Source organism: Nesoenas mayeri (assembly GCF_963082525.1).
Source record: "Nesoenas mayeri genome assembly, chromosome: 12".
NCBI classification, from domain to species: Eukaryota; Metazoa; Chordata; class Aves; order Columbiformes; family Columbidae; genus Nesoenas; species Nesoenas mayeri.
Window position 1 is genome coordinate 8,641,204 of NC_137547.1, and position 20,542 is coordinate 8,661,745.

At 44.5% G+C, this 20,542-nt stretch overlaps 1 protein-coding gene across 2 annotated transcripts in view; it reads left to right on the top strand.

Moving 5' to 3' along the window:
* The window catches only part of GALNS (galactosamine (N-acetyl)-6-sulfatase), a gene marked incomplete at its 5' end in the record, with an annotated part of 45,982 nt that overhangs the window by 20,636 nt on the left and 4,804 nt on the right, over window positions 1–20,542 (top strand). Inside the window, 3 exons of one of the 2 annotated variants that reach the window (XM_080351832.1) lie at window positions 777–879; window positions 9,076–9,197; window positions 19,523–19,640. In XM_080351832.1, coding sequence (XP_080207958.1) covers window positions 777–879; window positions 9,076–9,197; window positions 19,523–19,640 — 343 coding nt within the window. Of the gene's footprint in view, window positions 1–776; window positions 880–9,075; window positions 9,198–16,486; window positions 16,594–19,522; window positions 19,641–20,542 lie in introns of those variants that run through there. The other variant, XM_080351833.1, reaches the window with a different exon arrangement.

Below are 20,542 nucleotides of genomic sequence, written 5' to 3' on the forward strand. Positions count from 1 at the left end.
CAGTAAAATTTCCTACTGTTCCCTCAAAGACCAGGAGCGTGTTGTTGGGGAAAGCCACAGGACCGTTGCTGGGATGCCCAGGGCAAGGGTTGTGCGTGTACGCAGCTGCAAACCAAATGCTTTGAGCAAAGGGCATTTCTCAAATGCATTTTTAATTAGGAAAACCTCCGGGAAAAAAAACCTGCAATTTTCAGTGATATGTTTTAGATGATGCAAAGGGAGGATTTGGGCAAGAAAAGGGTCAGGAGTTAAAAATCAAGTGTGTCTGGCTGCTGGGTTTTCCTGTATGGGGTTTTTCTGAGGTGGCATCCAGAGCCAGCCAGCATCTGGTGCCCTCCCTGGCCACCCTGTCCCCATGACACTGACGGCACATAACTTGGTGCTGCCGTCACGAGGAGACTGATTGTCACACAGGCTGTATCCTTGTTTCACACACACGTGCCATTTCTGAGACATTTGGTGTTTAAATCGGCGTGCACCGTAGGAAATAACAGGGTCTGATAGTTCAGGGATTAACAATCACTGGCAGGCAAGCTGTATAATGTTTCATTCTTGCGCCCTGTGAGCTCTCAACTTGATGAACGCTTTTAAAAAATGTTAATTGAAAACCTTGCAGCGGAGACTATTAGGAGGCAGCCTGTTTCTGCCTGATAGCCGGATCGGAAGCCAGACGCCATTTAAGTGTTTGTCTCCCTTATCAGCCGGGCTGCTGCGGCACTGGCTGCCCGAGCCTGTCGCCTTGACGTTTCTCATGCAGCTTTGCTCTCTTTTCTCAGGCCCATATTCTATTATCGTGGCAACGAGATGATGGCGGTGAGAGTCGGGCTTTACAAGGCTCACTACTGGACCTGGAGCAACTCCTGGGAGGAATACAGCAAGGTAACAGGACACCTACCCACACTCTGCTCCCGTTTGTTCTCCTGGCGAAAAATAGCCCTTGAAAGCTGAGATTTAAATTGGGGAATGTCGCTGTGCACTCACAAGCCAGACTTTTATTCACAGCCTCTTAAGATCTACCAGATCTGCTGCAAAATCTAAGGGGACTGGTGTCCCAGCACCTTCCTGCTGAAGTCGGAGAGGAACAGAGGAAAAGGAGCAAAGTCAGTTGTTCTGAGAGGTGTTCCCTTCAATCAGCACTTAATGTCCTTAATATTAAGCTTCTTAATGCTCCTTAATATTAAGCTGCTTTCCCTGCTGAATTCTGAGGTTTCACGTGTACCCTTACGAAGTTTGGAGTCTGACGCCAAATTGATCCTGTATCTCGCAATATCTAGTACAAAAGACGTGGTGCCCTGAACTATTTAAGTGAAATAGGAATGGCCTTGTTGTTTTGTTTTTTCTTGAAAAGGAAAAGGGAAGCCGTAGGAACCACACAGTGGAAAGAACAGCGGTTGTTGAAAACAGTAGAGTACATGTGTTTAATCTATTATCAGCACTTCTGTGAGCCCGTATCATACTCTAAGATGTTTTACATTTTATTTCCCAAAGAGGCACAGCTTTTGTAATTTCCTGGCTGATCTTCTCACAATTGGATGTTAAGCACTATTATTTTTCTTCTTTTGTATCTTTCTTGCCTCAGACTTGGGTACTAAACTCTGGGGCATTTCTGCAACGGCAGGTTCACACATGTGCCTTGCTGATTATACCTTTAGACATGAACTAAATGCATTATGGCACAGCTCTCAGCAGTTTTGACAGCAGGCTGGTATTGGGGAGGGGTTGTTTGTATGGGCATTTTTAATGTCTTTTTTTTTAAAAAAAAACTTATAGTGGGTCCTCAAGGCATCGCAGGTGCGGAAATAAGTGCTGATGACATTTGTGGATGTAAAAGTGCAGAGTTTCTTTCATTGGGATGTCCTGGGGGTAGAAGGAAACGTCAGCTCCAAGGGAGTCATTTACATTCAGGACTATAAATATGTGCATTTGTCTTTTTAAGGTTGTAATGCTCTAGGAGTTGAAGTTTTTGTTTTATGTGGAGTAAGAAGGAAAGGAAAGGAAAGGAAAGGAAAGGAAAGGAAAGGAAAGGAAAGGAAAGGAAAGGAAAGGAAAGGAAAGGAAAGGAAAGGAAAGGAAAGGAAAGGATTGCACACTCTGTCTCAATGTTAATTCTACACAGCTAAAATGAGATAATATATTTGTTTAGGTTAGTATGTGAGTAAAACTGATACATCACCTGTGGCACAGTGTGGAGGATTTTCCCTGCATGAGACTGAGCTTGTGTGTGTGTCTGGGTGTACAAATGGGCGCAGGCGCATCCTTTTCCCATGTGAATGCAAGATAATGTCACACACACATACCTAGTTGGGAAATAAATAAATGACTACATTGATCTCAACTTATTTGTCCATGTCCGAGTATGTGTGTAGCCATGATAATGGGGACCAGTTACTCATTTCAAAGGCTTCTCCTACTGTGAGCAATGGCAGTTGTGCAATTAGGGAATATTTATTTCTTTCTAAGTCTTTGTTTAAGTACCGTCTGATAAAAGTCAGCAATTATACTGTACATCAGAGAGATGATTAAAAATTCACTTGCTTTCCCGCAGCTTGTATCACACGTGGTTGATGGGGGTAAAATTGGAGCACATTAGTGGACAGCCCAGCCATTAACAACATGCAGAGGAAGCTGAGGCTGAAATTTGTTCCAATTCTCCTCATGTCCTCAAGCCATTAATTACAAGCCTTGCAAGTTTAAAAGTAGAAATAAATCAGAATGCAGAGCAGTTGCAGAGTTCCGAGTCCTGTTGTAGTTTTGTGGTCTCACAATACTGCTGCCTGTTTCGGTGCCCGGTGTTCCCAGCTGAGTTGATATTGGGCTACAGTGGCGCTGCCAGGATCAAAAGTGCCAATTTGTTTTCTGATTTAATTTGAAAAATGCATTTAAATAGATGCACATCTGTGGCATTAGGTATTCTGACTGTTGGCAGGATTGCTGTTCGATAAGTTTGATTTGCCATCCCAGTAGAACTTCGGCTAATGAGGCCTTGTTAATTGTATGGTCTTTAGCGTGCGTCCTTCCCTTATTGTGAATCCAATATGAAGACTTATTAAATTTCCAAATGTGAAGCTCTTTCTGTCTGAAGGTCCAGACTCGGATGGATCTGCTTGGCATGTCATCCATTTGAAAGAGGTCTGCAGTTGGCCAGATGTGTCAAAACAGCTGTCTGCAAATTTTTAAGAGCTTTGTTTTATGGGTAGTTGAGTGTCTCGTTCTTTTGATAGATACACTGCTCATTTTAGCCAAACCTCCTTTCGCTTTCAGAACTCTTTTGTTACTTGACAGTGTGGGAAATCATTGATACAGGAAACTTGTGCCATTTTTAATCCATGTTTTGTGCATTTTTGTTTGACTTTTAGATGAGATTATACCATTAAAGCAGCCAGAACCACATTTTCCTGTTGATATTGGAAAGTGTGAAATCGGTGCATGTTCTGGGTCTGTTTAGGGCTACCAGGTCTTTCAGGATTATCTAGAAAGAATGTGTGCGATTTTGGCCTCTAACCTGAAAAGCGCTGTGTTTGGATGCGGTATAAGTTAGTTAAGGAATAAAGTATGTATATACAAATAAAAATGTACCAGAGAGAAGCAGCTTACAGGAAGCACAGCCTAGGAAAGCAGAACAAGGATATAAATGCTTCTCTCCATATGGCACTTGGAATATTTACCCTGGAAATATCCCACACAAGCAGGGCATGGGTTTCCAGTCGTCTTAGACTCCCGTGACGTTAACCTGCCCTTACAGGTCTGCATCCTCTGCTATAGGGATTAAAACTAGTCATCTGTCACCAAGTCAAAGTATGCTGAGTATGCTGTTCTGCTCTTCCTATTTTTTGTTATATTTGATTTTTAGCCCTAAAGCAATTCTTTTTCTAGTCCAACTTCCAGCATAAATTCTTGTAGTTGTCCTCAGAGCTGGAGGATACCTCTGCTGCTTGTTCTGCTGGATTAACTTGATTACTTGGGTAACTTGCATTCTTGAATGGTTAATCTCTTGCAAGCACAGAGGGAAGGCTCACTCAATGGAAGCGAGTGAGAGCAAGAGCTCCATGGGACATTTTTCCTCCAGATTCCATAGGATGCTTACCTGGCTTCCATCTCCTTTCGTATAGGTGGCTCGTGTTTACATAGTTTGGCATTCGAGAAGTGGTAAGTGGGATAGAGATAGAAGAAAGGAAACATTACTTGAAAACCGTGTTTTATATTTTTAAATAGTAAAACATTTTTAAGTAGTTTGGTAGAGGGAGAGAAATCTTCACCCTGCACAAGGACTGAGTCCCTGTTGCTCTAGGACTGGTGGATTTAAGCACGTAAGCTTTTCCACCATCATTGACCACCTTTCCTCATGAGCAGTAATAAAAATAGCCATGTCTTGTGTGTTGGAGCAGAACTAAGGATAAACGGGGGGAGATCCCTCTCCTGTGCAACATAACACACAGGACTTTGGCTGGAAATCTTGTGTAAAATGCTGCTCTTGTTGCTCTCATCATCCGTCCTTGTTCATTACCAAATTCAAACTGGATTGTAAAATGCATGACAAATAACACATGCAAACTTGGCTTTTCTGTTCCATTGCTGCTGGTGCCCACAGCCATGATGCTGGGTGCACACTTTCCCACTCCTAAAATATGAACGCTCAGTGTCTGCATTGTTACCGGTTATTTTGTCCATTGGATTGAAGGAAACGGTACATTTCATCCTCCTTGTTTGGAAGGAGAGGTCTGAAAGGGGGGAAAAAAATGGGCATTCTCTATGGATTTATCTCAGTAACTAGTAAGGCCTTCAGGAATTGCCCAATTTAATGCTATGTAGCAGACACAGGAGTATGAGCCAGCAGGAGAAAGGAAATTTCCTTCTCCCTGCCTGCCACAGAAACCATCCAGTAGAGAATAGTTCTTGTGCCATCCGAGAGCGGTGATGCAAGAAGGGGGAAAAGTAATTAAGAAAAACAATGTGGAAAACGCCCTTTGGTTCATTGGAGAGTGGCTGATAACATCAACCTTCCTGTTGCCAGCTTAGTATCTCCTTAGTAGCCTTCAGTGGTTGTTCATGGGAGCTCCTGTGTCTTTAAATGATTGATGTGGGTGCCTGCCAGCAGAGCTGATTGTTTTAATGTAAAATGCCAAAGGGGTTATTCCTGCCGCAGCCTGGCTGATTGCCCTTCTCCCCGACGTGAAGGGATCGATAAAGCCTTTTCTGCGAGGGGGATGTGAAGTCAAGTAGAACCTCACAAATAATGACATTTGATTGTGGTCCTCTGAGCATATGAGCTACCCATTGATCGCTTCTGCTTGAGAGCCGCCGGAGGTTTTGCTGATCTGCCCATCTTCTGGGGTCTCTTCCAGACAGTTAACACATTAGAAGCAATTTTTCTTCAATGAGGGTGAAGCTTGGCAGCCACACTTTCAGGTGTCTGGTCATTCAGAGCTCCAGTTTGGGAGGTTTTTACTGGGAATGGCCAGGAGAACGAGAACGGCCACTTTCCCGCGCTGTGGCGAACAGCCAGAAACGACGTTCCCAGCTTTAATTAACTGCTGTTCTTTTCTCCTTCCAATATTTTGCTGCTCTGGGTTTTGTGTGGCAGAATGAGGAGCCACGACCAGCAGACAGACCCCAGATCTGCTGTGCCGCTATCGAAATCTGCAGCCGCTCGTCAAGTCGGAGGGATCTGGGTTAGCGCCAGGGTGATGAATTGCCAGAGGGCTTAACGTTAACACAAGTGGTGATTCCATCACTTGGCGGAGAGCCCAAACTGGCAACCGGCTGTATTTGTCTCATGTCTGTATTGACATAGCATCTGTGGTCCATTTGCTCTGGAAATTAAAGCATAAGCTGTGCAACTAACAGCCGCTAGATCTTACGAACGGAAAAACAATCCAAGCTACACGATTGCTGGGAAGAGAGGCAGAAAGATGTGCTTGTTGAAAGCTTTACCCAATGTGTGGGAAATGTTTGAGGTTTTGTTTTGGTTGTTTTTTTTCTTTAAAAAGGAGGATTGCTGGAATTTCTGCTCCAGCAAACACGTCTGCGCTGTGGCGCAAAACCCCGCACCTGGGTAAGAGAGTGGGTGCCGGAGCTGAGCTATTTCTGGTTGCCATCTGATGCTCTTTTACCAGTTCCCTTAGAAGGCAGAGACCTGACATGCTCCAGATAGGATCTTCTGGTTTGGCTTTCATGCTTTTATAATTGAGGAGAAAAGATTCACAAGTTTGTTTAAACACAGCGAGTGACCTTTCTGCTTTGTGTGATCAGTATTACCTGTAAACATGCAAATTACCTTGGACAGCACACAGAATAAAATATTAGGCGTGTGCTTTAACCGGCTATTGATCCCTTGCATATTGTTATTAACAGTCTGCCAAATAAATAGCTTAAAGGAAATAAGAGCATATGGAGGGGTAGCTGATGTGGGTTCTGTTATCCTGGTGGAAAGGGCAGGCATAGCTGCCTCTTTGCTCTTCTCCCACATAATATAACTTGATTTTTGGGTGAATTGCCCTCCTGTTGGCAGTGCGTGATAGCTGAAGTCAGTCCGCTGTCAGTGTAAATGGGGGGAGCTCCTCTGCAGCCTGGGGGGGTGTTTAATGAAGGGCAAGAAATGATCCAGGATTTTAAATTGTCATTTAGAAGGGAGGCCCAGTCCTCAGCAGGCCCGTTGTCCCGCCTGGGGAGCAGAGCTGGGGGGCAGCTCCTTCCGTCCCATCCAAGACACACACAAGGACTTTTGCCATGTCCATCCCCCTCAGTACCACGCATGACCAAATCTACACACTTTCCAAAAACCAGAGGCACTGCCCAGATGCTCCAGAGTGTGGATTGGCTCGTCTTTAAATAATTCTCAAATCTCAAGCAGATTTAATTTATACTGATTTTGCTCCAGAAAAGAAAAGCGATCCAGACTTGGGGATCCCGGACTTTCAGATCTGTGGTATAGCTGATTTTTTTTCTTTCCAGCTTGGGAACTGAAAATGCTTTGACTTACGAAATAGGATGAGATAGAGTTGTGGATGAAAAGATATTCTTTTCTGTCAAAGGGAGAGAAGACTGGGCTCCTCCAGTATCTGTAGTGTAGGTCTGGCTCTGATGCAGGATGATGCCTTGATCAGGGGTGTGAGGATATCATTTTATCTCTTCTTTTTCGCTCATTTGTTGGTGAGCAGGTAGAAGATATTTTAAGTTCTCTCTGTAGGTTGAATATTGGCAGTCAGGCAGTACATAAAAATAATAATAGTCAATTTTATTTGCGGAGATAAAGTTGAAAGGCTTTTGAAGTTTAAAGGGTGGCTTCAGCCGTATTTTAAGAGAGTTCTTTATCAATGTTGGAAAATGGTATTCTTGATTTTATTTTTAAATTTATTTATTTCATTTTTCCGCCAATAGACCACTTTTGAAGAGGCCATTGAGTGCTTAGATTAGAAGGACAAATAACTTTTGGCTGGTGGCATCAGGCAAATTGTCGCAGCAGATGCAGCCTGGACTGCATTCTGGAGTCTCGGCTACAAGGATTTTGTAAGAAACGAGATAAAATGTAAACAGAGCAATGTATGAACAAATGCCCAAGAGACTAAAATCTTCTTTCAAACTAAAGCATTTGCAGCCGAAGAGCATTGTACCAATTAGCGGGCTCTTAATTAAATAGCTTGTTTGATTCGCATCCAAATTGTAATTTGGATGTTATGTAGGCTTTGATACCTTGTCATTAACTGTTCCTTTTGAAAATAAAAATAAAAATCTATTTTACGCTGTGTGTTTCACAGGCCGGTGGTGTCACAAGGTGGAAAGGTCGATCATTTTTGTATCCATTTAAAGTCCATTATTGGTCGGCCACTACAACCTATCAAGCAACTCTCTTATTTTTCCACTCAGTGATTCAGGAATCTATAGCTCTGTGCAGATAAATAGGATTTCATGGGCTTCTAAACTTCTTGCTTTATTGAAAAGCAGAATATTAACTGCTCCACTGACCAGCTGTCCATTAAAAACACAGGATATTTTTAGAAAATTGTTTGCCAATCAAATCCTACCAACATCTGTAGAGACCCTTTTCAGTTTGTTTTGTAAGCAAATGCTACAGCTTCTTTCCCACCTCCATTGAAATATTCCCATTTACCTTCTCTCCATGTCTCTGTCCATGTCTCGGGGCATTTTGAGGTATTGTAAGGAGCTCAGCGTGTCAGCTGGAATTGTAAAACTGAGCTTTAACAAGTCCATTTGGTGCTAGTCTTTGCTGGTCTGTGGGGCGCCCTACTTTATTTGCCATTCAGTGAAATTAGTGGTTTGCATTTTGGGCTGCTCCCAGGGCTAAATGGGTTCCATTCGCCCCCCAAACCAGGCTCGGGGTGATTAGGGAGCTCGACACCTGGCTAATAACCAGCCGGGCTTTGGGACACGCACACCCCCCAGAGGCATCTTTGGGAGGCACTTAACCCCCCAGACTTGAATCTTGGCGACAAGAACGCCTCCAGACTTAGTGTATTTTCTTCCAGCCCCACTGTCATCCCCCAGTGAGTGCTCCTCTACCAGCCTGCTAAGAATCAGAAATGCACCCATTTCTTTAAAATTAACTGGATTTGCTTTGTTCTGCAGTGAAACAGATCCTTCAGCTCAAGGCGGGATTTCAGGGATGCTCCCAGGTGCCTATTGCCCCTCAGTTTAACTGGATGTTTCCCCGCAGACTGTTGCTTTTTGATCAGAACTGCCAAGTGATCCGATCCTCTCTGTGTGTTTCTAAGCCATAGAAACCAAAAAGAGAAGATACTTTCCACATACATAATTCTCATTATTAAATGGTTTCGCCTCTGTCTTTAGTTTTGCCATTTCACTTTAATGAATATTTTACAGAAATTATTTTTTAATAAGATAAAAATGTAAAGCCTGCTCCAGCTCTTATGTCAGTGCAATACCAACATTGTCACCTTATTTTACCCCATCAGATCAGAATCCATTTGGCATACTCCAACTTCAAAATAACTCTGCGTTTTGTGGGTATATTGGAATAAGGTGGTGAAAAAAGTGGCATCAGCTAGAATTTTGCTCCCTCCCCTGCTTCCCCCCGATGATCTCTCCTCTTCACTGCAGGGCATTGATTTCTGTCCTGGGCAGAACGTCTCCAGAGTGACAACACATACACAGGAGGAGCACACGACTCTGCCGCTGCTCTTCCACCTGGGGAGGGACCTTGGAGAGAAGTACCCATTAAGGTGAGTCAGTGAACGAAGATGTGAAAACTCTCAGCACTGTCAGTGTGTGCTTTATGTGACTGATTTGCCTTGGTAGGTGTTTCTTGCAATCTGCTTGAAAAACGTCCCAAAAAGCCATTACTGGCGAGTAGTAAAGGCAACGGAACAAACCTCCATTTTCAAATGGTCAGGTTAGTGATGTGCACGTGTCCAAGGCTCGTCAGCCCCGTCGTTCTTGTTTTGTGTCTGACCACCCCTGAGGGAGGAGGCCAAACGTGCACTTTTGGACAGGACAGGACTAATTGCAGGGCAGGTATGGAACGAAGCAGTGGTGCTGGTGAGTGTGTGCATCGGAGCTGTGATTCTCTGTGTTTTGGGGCCAGGGGAGAAATGTCAAGTGATCTTTGCACACTGCGGGGTCCTTTTCCTCTGTGCGCTGGAATCTGTGAAAGGCAAATATGGCGTAGCCTTCCTGTCCCCTAGCCCCTGCTAAAGGAGCTTTTCCAGACGGGCTTTAGCAAGACAACTTTCTGCTTAGTCCTGTTCCCTCCTGGACTCTCCTGGCTGTCTGAATCTGGATCCATTTTCATATAAACCTGCTATTGTAACATCTCCAGCACACACCATGCCCTGAGAGATTTCTGTAAGGATTTACATAGTCATCAGCCAGCACAGCCCACGTACGAACCTGCCACCTCTAAAAAAACCTCCCAGAGTGTCCCCATCTCCCTCCCTCTTTCATTCTACTGACTGAGTTTTACCCTGCAGCAAAACCAGCTGCGACCGGGGCACACAGACTCATCCCTCACCAGTTGCTCCCACTTGGAGCATGTGGAAATAAAGAAAGATAAAACCAGTGCTACCGTGACTGCCTGCACAGGAATGGTTTTGTGCAGCAGCTTTAACAGAGAGATGTTTTCTGAGCTGACAGGACTGCAATTACTCAACTGTTTTAAATAATTGAGTGGATACGCTCGCTCCATTACTTTCCAAAGAACTAAGCCTGTGCTGTCCACTAAGTGTTTTCACTAGAGAGAGAAGGGAAGGGAAAATATTTTCACTTCTCTCTCACTTAACAGACGAGCACCCTAGAGGTGCATTACACAGGGTATAAAGCTCTTTGGAAGCCCAGCACGTTAGCTCTCGCTTTTTATTGCATTTCGGCACTAATGAATAAAACAAATCTGCAGCTCCTGTGTTTTAAATTCAGCTCCATGTAACTACGCTACTGGGTTGGGATTCCAGATAAGACTGTGCCCCGCTTGGTTTAACAACTAATTTATTTTAGGACAATAAGTGGATAGAAATGACCTCTTTTCCAACAAATGAAACAAATGGGTAGTATTAAGTGAACTGTAGTTTGCCTACAGTTTGTGTTTCCTCTGGGTTTGAGGGAGAGGAGCTCTTCCCAAAGAGATGTTTGCAGGACTCCTGCTTCCCTATTATTTAGATGTTCCTTATCCCAACCGTGGCTTGAGCATGGAAATAAATGCCAGTGTTACGTCTGCAATCATTTCTCCTACAGTTCCATTGATTTTTGGGCACTCACAAGCTGTTACTTTGATTGAATTTTATGGCAAGATTATGACACGATTATGGAAAGCTATGCTGTTGTTTAATATGCAGACCCTAAAAGAAAGCCTCTTTTTAGTACATGAATCTTCTTTTCTGCAGTACGTTTCTGTTTCTATTGTCTTCTCTCTGGTCACAATGGAAAACTCATGGGAAGTGGGTCTCTTATATCGAATGTGGTAATTAAATTATCCTCATTTGTGGAGCTGTTACTGTGGTGTATTTTTATTTAGCCTAATTATCCCCCTTGGCAGACAGCCTGTTGGGAGTCCCGACACTGATGTTTCTCAGGAGGGACTCCGGTGTTCTCCTCCGAGCGTCCATCTGTCCGTCTGTCCATGCCGGGTGTGCCGGTCCCACTCCCGCTCAGCTAGTGTTGGCCCCACTGCTCCGTCCCCCCACACGGCTCTTTCACCAGCTTGGCTCCTCTGCTGCATTGTTATGTTGCCAAAGCATTTAGAAAAATTTGCATTGCACTCTGGGTGTACTGGTACCTTTCCCTCTTTAATTTATTTTTACCACTTTGCTTTGCTAAATCTGTACTGGATTTTATCGGGTTTTGTGCTGCTGTTCTGGAGGCTGTGAAGGAGCAGCATGGCACACCGGTGTCCCATTCTTCTTGCCTGCTTTTGCTCATTTTTTATTTCATTTATTCCTTATCATCTGTCATATCTCTTGGTTTGCATTCATTTGGAGCAGAGTCACATGCAAAACCACCTGTAAGAGGTTTCATTGCTGTGCAAGAAGGCCACACATCACATGAACCTGCAGAGAGAGCCACTGTTCATATATTTGGGATCTCTTGGGGATCTCACAGCTGGGGCAGCCTCGAAATCAGGCAGTTCAGTCAACTGTGGCAACATGTCACTTGCAGGGTGCTTGTGTTCAGGCAGCCTCGTGTGAAACAGCTTCAGGTCACTACACCATGCTCACAAGGTGCTGCATGACACTAAGAGACTTTTTCAAGGCTACAATTTCAGTTCGTCTCCGAACACAGGGATCCGCCTTTCCAGCCTTTGTTGAGGATCCGGCTGCTGAAGGGTTCGCTGAAGATGCAAGCCCTTCAAGATGTAGAGACAGCACGTAAAGCTTTCAATTCCCTGGGTTTCACGGTAGAACAGAACAAGTCCTTCCTCTGTCTGACAGTTCACTGAATTTCCTGGAGCCTGCCTGGAAGCAAAAACTTATTTCCCCAAGGAGCACTTTTCATGCAGTGGAAAAACTGGTCAGGCAATTACAGGCAGGTCCTGTCATCACGTTGGGGATACGTCTGGCAGTTCTGAGCCATATGGCACCCTGCACTTATGTTCCCCTTCATGTAAGGCTGTGTGTGCATCCCCCGCACGCCTGACTCTAGAACAGACCCTCCCAACAGGGTTGTGACTGTCCCTTGCTGCTCCTGCCCCTCTGTACCGTCTCCTGCACTCCAGCTTCTGCCAAGGGACACAGTTGTATTTGCCCCCTTTGCCTTGAAAGATAATCACTGATGCTTCTCAGCCTGAACTGAAGCCTCACCTCGGGAACCCAAGAGCCTCACAGACTTTGTTTTGTCAGCCAGGATTCACAGCAGTGCCAAATGCATGTCAGGAGTTCTCACACTGCCCGAGCTTGCCCGTATTTACATCATCACATCAACAGCCTGGATGGAGCAAGATCCCGTCCTGTAGTTGACCTTCAGGATGACACACTCAGCACTAAGCATCAGATAGGTTAATTAGCAAGCTGTCTCCTGGGAAGAGGACGGCTCTCCTGAGAACTGCGTTGAGCAAAGCTTGGCACCGTAGGACAAACTCGACATTTATGTGGCTGCAGGATGATGTGGGGCATGAACATGCCCGCAGGTACTGATGAGGCAAAATTGGCATCTGGAGAGGTGCTTGTAATAACAACACCTGCAATACCAGGGTATATATGGGCAATATGTCTTGAAGAATTGTGTTTACTGATAAATAAGCTTTTCTTTGGTTGCCAAAAATGGTAACGTAACTGCACTTGCATAAGTAAGAGTTGCCTCATTATCTGGTTCTTGTGTAGTGAGAAGTTCGTGTCTTTTGTTATCCAAGAGATTGACTAGATCTGTGTAGGCTGTAGGATAGAAGATATCTCTTTTTTTTTATAGCTCCCAACTTTAAAATATAAATAAGATTGTGTGTTAGGCAGCACACAAAGCAGAAACATTTCTTGAAGTCTAAGCAGCATTTTGTTTGCTCCCTAGGTGTAATTACTAGGGGGTTTTGCTTCAAAAAAAACACTTGGACTGTGGAGTGCCTTTGTTACCAAATTAATCAGAATGCAGAACTAAAAGATCTGATAGGTCTTTTTCTTTACTAAGTTGTGTTATGTTTGCGATATTGTGCGTCCATTAAGTACCACATAGGGAACTTGTTTGTGAAAAATTCAGTGAAATGATCTCTTGGTAACATCTTCACAACCAGTTGTCAGTTTTATTACCCAAGTCCCAGATGACTATTTATACATGCCTTTACTAAAATACTCCATTGCCGGTCAGGAAGAACAGAAGTAATAATATATAGCAAAAGCTGGCACAGCTTAAAATACCGTTAAGAAAATACCCAATGAAGACTGAAGTAGAGTGTTTTGAGTCAGGTGGCAAAGCTGAAAAAATAATTTGGAGCAGAAATCTCTGAAATTTTGGCAGTTTTAGCCAGAGGTGCCAAGCCTTAATAACATGTAAATACAGGGTGCTCACGCCTTGTTGATACTCCAGGTTAGTAGTGACTTCTGCTTAGAGCAATTAGCCCCTGTTCAAAACTGAGTTTACTAAAATTTGAACGTCAAAGTACCTGTGTTTTACTTAGGGCAATACATTTTACTACTATGGAAAAAAAATGGAAGTGATAAGGCTTGGTTGATGAACATAATGATTTTAGAACACATTAATTAACAAGAGAGCTCACAAGTGCCTATTTCGAGCAGATGGAAAATCCAGGAAATCATCAGAGAGGTAATTGCACTGGTTATGGAGCCAGAAAAGAAGGGAAGAAGCTCCTGAAGGGAAGCTAAAGGGGAAAGGATCTGATAGAAATGTTGCCAGTCTCGCCGTACTGATCAGGGCAGAAACCTCTCCGTGGAGAAAAGAGAGAAGGTGCAAAAATGTATAACAAAGAGCCAGAGTCTTGCTCAGGGGAGATGCTGACTCTTCGTCTTCTTGAAAAAGAAGGAAATGGCAGCAGCTGCAATTGCAGGGGCGAATCAGCTGCTGCCACAGGAGAGGTGGTGTTGAGGAACACTAAAATTCTGGAAACTGTGGAGAGCTGAGGGTAAAAGAGCCTCCGCAGTGCCAGTAAAAAACATCTAGCATAACCATGCGGGGGCTGGATGCAGAGAGGTTGTCAGACATTTGCAAGCCAGGCGTGACAGCCGCTACACAGACAGCTCCGGAGGGAAGGGGGCTGAAGAAAAATACGTCTGTGGAGGAGAATCTCTAGCCTAAGATCAGAGGTAAACTCATCTCGATTGATCGCTGCCCCCTGCCCAGTCCGGGACCAGCGCTCTGCATCGTGGCGCATCGTCTGATCAACCTGGAACTCCTGCGTGATTGTGGCAGATCAGCAGCCTGCAGGTATTTCGATGAGTCTGGGCTAGAGTGGCGCTGTATAAAAAAGGAGTATTGAAGTAAAAAGCCATCTGAACTGGTTTCAAAAATGCAAAATGCAGTTTGAAATGGGCATCTTCTTCATAGACAGGTTGAGGCAATGCGGCAGTAGCCTGAAGGACACATGGCTTAAATTCTGCTTCAGAAATATCACTGAAGCAACCAGCGGGAGGATCAGATGGACAGTCGTTATCTTCTGTCACCCGGTCACGCAGATACTAAGGCTTTAAGTAGTCGTTCTGCCTCCATCCCCTCTGCCATTTGAACGTTGCAGTCGCTTGCAGTGAAATGCAGCAGAAAAGCAGGATTCTTGCAACCGAGGAGTTACAGGTTCCATGAAAACAGGTGACTGGGTAGAGGATCAGCAGGATCACATCTCCCTGCTGCAAGGAAAGCTGTGGACACCACTGGAGAATCCACACAGAGGAGAGGTGTTGTCAATACTCCAAATATTCCTGTGGTTAACTGGCCACATGCCCAATGTGAGGTAGTTGCAACTGAGTCCCAGCGGATGCTGCTGGACCAGACCCTTCAGTCTTCTCTTTGGTTCCTTTTTTGCTTTTCTTCAGCCCTGTGAGCCTTTCCGGTAATTGTAAGTTGCCATGTTTCAGAAGTAGAACCCCAAACCTGTTGTCTGCCTCATGTATTGTGCAGACTTTAAATTGCAAATAAGCTTGATAATACAAGAGAGAAACTGAGGAAGACTGAATAATGGGACAAGATCAAGACTTGGATACTGCAGTGCTGAGCAGCCTCACAGCACTGATAACAGATAAAATCAAATTACCTGAATCTGGGTGTATTGCACAATTAAAAATAATGTTTTTAATTAAAATAATTCCGGTGGAGAAGGAAGTAAATTATACTTTATTAGCCAAGTTTTATGCTCTTGCCATAGCTTCACCTGTGTCTGGTAAAACATGCTATAAATCTGAAAGCATGTATTAAGAGCCCTCTGTAAGTTTTTTATGAAGCACACTATATAATACCCATTTTGATACATTCCTCTCAATAATAATGCAGTCCTGTCACTCCCAGGATAGACATACTGCGCTGTGCCCATACGGGAATCATCAGGACAAGATCTAGATTTTTTAAAATGCTGAAAATCCTCTTTAATTTGCTCTGGTTCTGATTTGAGGGTGTATTGATGATGGTGGAGAATCGCCCAGACCTGAAGGTGAAAGACTGACGACTGCAAGAATAAACCGGAGCTCTAACACCAAGAACATGGACAAACCCTCCTTCCAAACCTGAATTTCAGCGCAGGGCATGGGGGGGTTAATGGCAGAGCAGGTTCCACGGGGCTGTTTGGCTGGGGAGGAGATGGGAGCAGATTGCCAAGGCGCAATTACACTAAATGAAGGAAGCAGAGGCCACACCTGTGCCTGGGACCCAGCGCTCACAATCCAGCCCTGATTGGATCTCCCGAGACTTCCCGGAGGTAAAGTGTCAATTAGTGTAATGACCCTGGACTTTGTCCACTCATTCTGAGCGTGGAATAATTTCGTGTACACCGGGGGATCTCTTTTAGCGAACTCCTCACAACACCACCTGCTCACCCGCTCGTTCTTCCCGTGCTATTCCCAGCTCTCCTTCGGCAGGACTGTTGAACTGGAATACAAGATGCTGCATGTCCCGAGGGCAGCGAGCTCTGCATCTTCATGCACACAATAATGCCCAAACACCTGTACAGATAATATCATCTTTTTTTTTTTTTTTTAAGTTTGGAACAGAGAATGTAGCAAACCCAGCTCTCGCAGCCCAGTCCTGCATACGCATTGAGGGAAATTACGGGACTTCATCGTGTAAGAGTCTCCAAATTCCATTAATGACTCAAACTGATTACCATGAAGTAATTATCTCCATCTTATGTACAGAGTAAAGGCACTCTTCTCTTGCAGATTTTGTCTCAAAATGCACTTCTTGTGTAGGGCTGGAGACAGTTTTAGCCCCTGGTATGCAGTCAGCAAATGCTTTACAAACCGCTGCGTGGATTTTGGATTTGGAGCACTTTGTGTAGCTAAACAGGTCTGTCTGAGCAAAACCAGAGCTGGTCAAAGCAAGGAATGGGGCAAGGCAGGAAAACCGACCCCAGCGCGGCTCTGCTTTGTCTCAGCAGGTGTCTCTAGTTTGTCACCAACGCCAGCACCGGGGCTGGTGCCATCGCAGGCATTGCCATCCCCTGCTGTGCACGGAGACTTGATACGCGGCCGGATGAGGAAGATAGTTCATGTGCTTAATTGAGGCATCAGAAGACGATCCGTCATGATCTTCCAGCATTGAGTGACACCTCATAGCACGCGGGGTCTGTCACTGTCGTGTACTTCACCGCAAGGAAGACAGCTGCAATCGGATATGTTTTAAGCTAGCGTCAACAGGTTGAGCCATCTTAAGAGCATGTTAAGCCCTACTGAGACAAGGTTTATAGGTTAGTGGTATGACTTGGAGCATAATCTATACATGGTCTTTAGCTTTAGCCAGCTTTGTACTTATGTGAGAAGTGCGAGTCTTTTCTATGCGCCAAGCCATTTCTATCACGCTTTAGGGAAATCATTCAGCCTGTGCTAAATGCTGAAATAATCTGAAAGTGTAGAAGCTGCAGGGAAGAGCAGTTCAGAAACACCAGGAGCTGAGGTTAGGCCAAGATTTCCCGTCGCTGCTGAGCTTGCTGAAAAAGCCAGGAGTGTCCTGAACGTGGGAATTAAAGCAAGAAGATGATTTAAATTACTCAAGCTTACTTTGTTATACTGTGGCATTCAAGTGTCTTAGGCTGCTAATGAGCAACAATGCTGTGGCTAAATGCAGCAGTTAAGATTATAGCAAGAAGATTTTTTTCATTGCAACAGGACTGGCATATTTGGAGCAAAAAGCAGCAGTCGTGACAAAATGTTGTTTATCTTTCATCCAGACCACAGCTGTGTTTTCCGCTGGTCTGTCCAGATTATAGCTAATTTGGAACCCTGTACATGAAAAGCCGTTTGGATGGATGAAATTGGGCTATCTCTTTAGCACTTAAATATTTGCAAAGATGCTGTGGAGCTTAATTAGTTAGCAGCAACATTTTATCTTATGGGTCCACTTCCGAAAGAAGATCTTCAATGCTGGAGAGATGACATAAGTATGTGACAGACATAAACACATTAGATAGTTACAAGAGCAGCAGTAGGAGGCATGAAATGATTTGATATCTAGAGTATCTGTTAGACTCTAACAATTGATTAAAATATGTATTAATTCATATTAATCCTTAATATGAGGATCTTAATAAAGTGTGATTAGCTTTTGGAAGAGCTTTTAAATCCTGGCACAATAGGTGCATTAGAAATCTGAAATACTGAAATATACGTGTCTCCCTAAGCTGTGTTTCCCCTCCCTTTCCATCACTGTGTATGTCGGCTTTAATATATTTCCGGCTCCCCCATTTCATGCCGTGTCCAGCTTGGGTGTCCGACACGCCGTGTACATCCCTGGTACTCGCCTGTGGTTTCAGGCCAACTCCTGCGGTGTGTTTGTCTCTGCAGCATTTTCTCTTTGTGTGCAGCCCTTCCCGTGCTTGCTCTCCTCTGCGTGTCAACACAGGTTAGCATTAAACCCTCTCTTCAAATCTGGTTTGATCTTTTTTTCCAGCACGCTGCGGGGCTGGCAATCCTGTGCGCTTGAAATACAACCAGGAGGTTTCCAGATAGAATCTCTCCAAACCAAAGGGCCCTTGTGCCACCGGGATGTGACACTGGCTGAGCTCAGTGATTTCTGCCTCGAGTGTCCTCACCAGGCTGAGAGTCTGGGATGGTCTGTGGCAGCTCCCAAACTGCTGCCGCTCCCTCTGGTTTTGGAGGAGTGAGCTATGAGCGCTAAGGTGGGATGTGTGGGGAGAGGAACAAATTTGGGAGCTTTGCAAGAACCGTCTGGATGTCGGGGTGGTCCTGCAGATCCCCCAGCCGGTCCCGGCCATGTCCTCTCCACCAGGATGCGGCCACTGGGTGTGAGAGCAACAGATTAGTTTGCTCGAGCTTGTAATTTCCAATTCCCTTCCACTTCTCTATCAGCAAAGCTCAGGCCCATCCCCACAATCAGCTTCTCTCTGGATGGTTGCCGAGATGTGATATTTATAGGGTTTACTGGAAACTGTTGGCACATTACTGGGCTTCGAAATGGGATTGTTTTTCAAAGAAGGAAATTAGCTGGAGTGTGAGGCTGGTGGCCAGCTTGGACTGTAAGCAAAGGGAGCCTGAGGTCAGGACCAAGCTGCATTGTTTCTTTTATCTTCAGAAGCAATTTGCCGCTCTCTGTTTTTTAAGTGACTCTTAACGTGATGGACAAAATGAGATCATTGGGTAGTAATCCTCCATTTTAGAGGTACTTGAAGTATTAGTGAAGTACACCCTGAACCACTTAAACAAGTACCTACTAGAGTAATTGGGTGGATAAAAATCTGGTAATTTATAACCCGGTATGAGGGCTTGGAGCATGACAGATGGGTCCCAGCTTGGAATAATAAAGCTCTAATGGAAGAATGTAGATGGGGTAGAACCCCAGGGTGAATGTTGCGAAATGGCGAGGTATTCTTGTCTTGGACAAGTCGCTTCTATTCTTCTCCATCTTCCTGTTTGCATAATATTAGTTCATCTTACTTGGTGACTGTGAAGTTTTACTAGCCAACGGTTGTATTTGAAGCGCTTAGCTTGAGAACACCCTTGAAAAACAAAGTATTGACATTACCTTTCTTTCCCTACAATAAACGCCTCCACGTGATGCATGTGCTTCAGAAAAGCACTAGGAGGAGTGAAGGACGAATGCACGGAGAGCTAGGTGACCTAGTGTAGCACACCACAAGTATTGTCTGGACAAACTTTCTGTACTAACGCGTCTGGCAAGGTGTCTGTCCTGTACCTAGGGTGTCTCTCGTGGTAATTGTTTAAGGCACAACCCCAGAAGCACCTTCTTGGCACATGCCACCCTTCCTCCTTGGCAATCAACTCGAGCTTGCAGCGTATCAGCTGTATCCAGCCAGGCTGGACTCCATCAGCCCAGATGCTTCATTCTCCTTCGCTGTGGCCCAGGAAAATTCTTCTGACATAGCTCAGTGATGTGGCCACTGTAATAATGCTGTGCATGAAGCACCACTAAGAACTCCAATGTTTTTTTCCCGTTCTAGCTTTACCAGCGAAGAATACCAGAGTGTCATAGAGCGAATATCCATTGTTGTCCAGCAGCACAAAGTGACAATGGTGCCAGGGGAGCCACAACTTAACGTGTGCGATAAGGCCGTCATGGTGAGTGCCTAAAGAATATGTACATTTGAGTATCCTTAGCTTAAAATGTATTTTGTAAAGGCTTTAAAAATATCATCTGATGCTGGGAAGGGATGGAGGAGAGCTGAATGCTCCTGTGTTAAAGGGCTGTCTGGTTGTTGTTTGGCAGAGAGGGCTGTTTGTTACCTGTGGAATGCAGTAGCATAGGAAGGCTCATACGGAGTGGGGTTAGGTCTGGAAAGTCTGACAACATGCTGTGATAAACTCTGTGGCTTCCTTCCTTAGAGGTACCTCAGCATCTACAGCTGTAGATCTTTCTTCTCCTTTCTAATCCTTCTGCAAGTCTCAAAAGTTCTCTGTGCTGTAAGTGGTGGGACTGGGACAGTGGCTCTTTTGTCAGCGATGTGTGTGAGTATCTTGGGTCTTGCTCAGTCTCCCTTGATTCCACTCACGCTTGACTTTTCCAAAGCCTTTATGGCTTGAAACGTGACAAACATTTTCAATTCTATTTTCTGCTTCAAATTGCATGTTGGAAACTCACAGTTTGGCTTTCCCGTCAAATGCTGCTTGGATTGTTGAGAACTCGGGGAAAAAACAGCGTAGTTTGTAGGAGGTAAAGTTGTCGGATGACAAGAGTTTGTGTAGTCTGAGGGGATGTGCCTATAGATTGTCACAAAATGGTAATGGGCGAAATCTTTCCGATGCTGAAATAAACTTCTGAAGCAGTCAGCACCTGCTGCTTAGGGTCTGTCCCTAGCCAGCCAGAAAAGTACAAAAGGTGGAGCTGTGTCTTCTTAGTAAGAAGGCAAAGACCTTTTTTTTTAGCTTTGTCACATCTTTTTATTTTTGGATGTTAAGTAGGAAAAAGATTTGAAGGACCATTGTTTCAGTCTTGTTTGCTTTCATTATTCAACTTTTCCCTT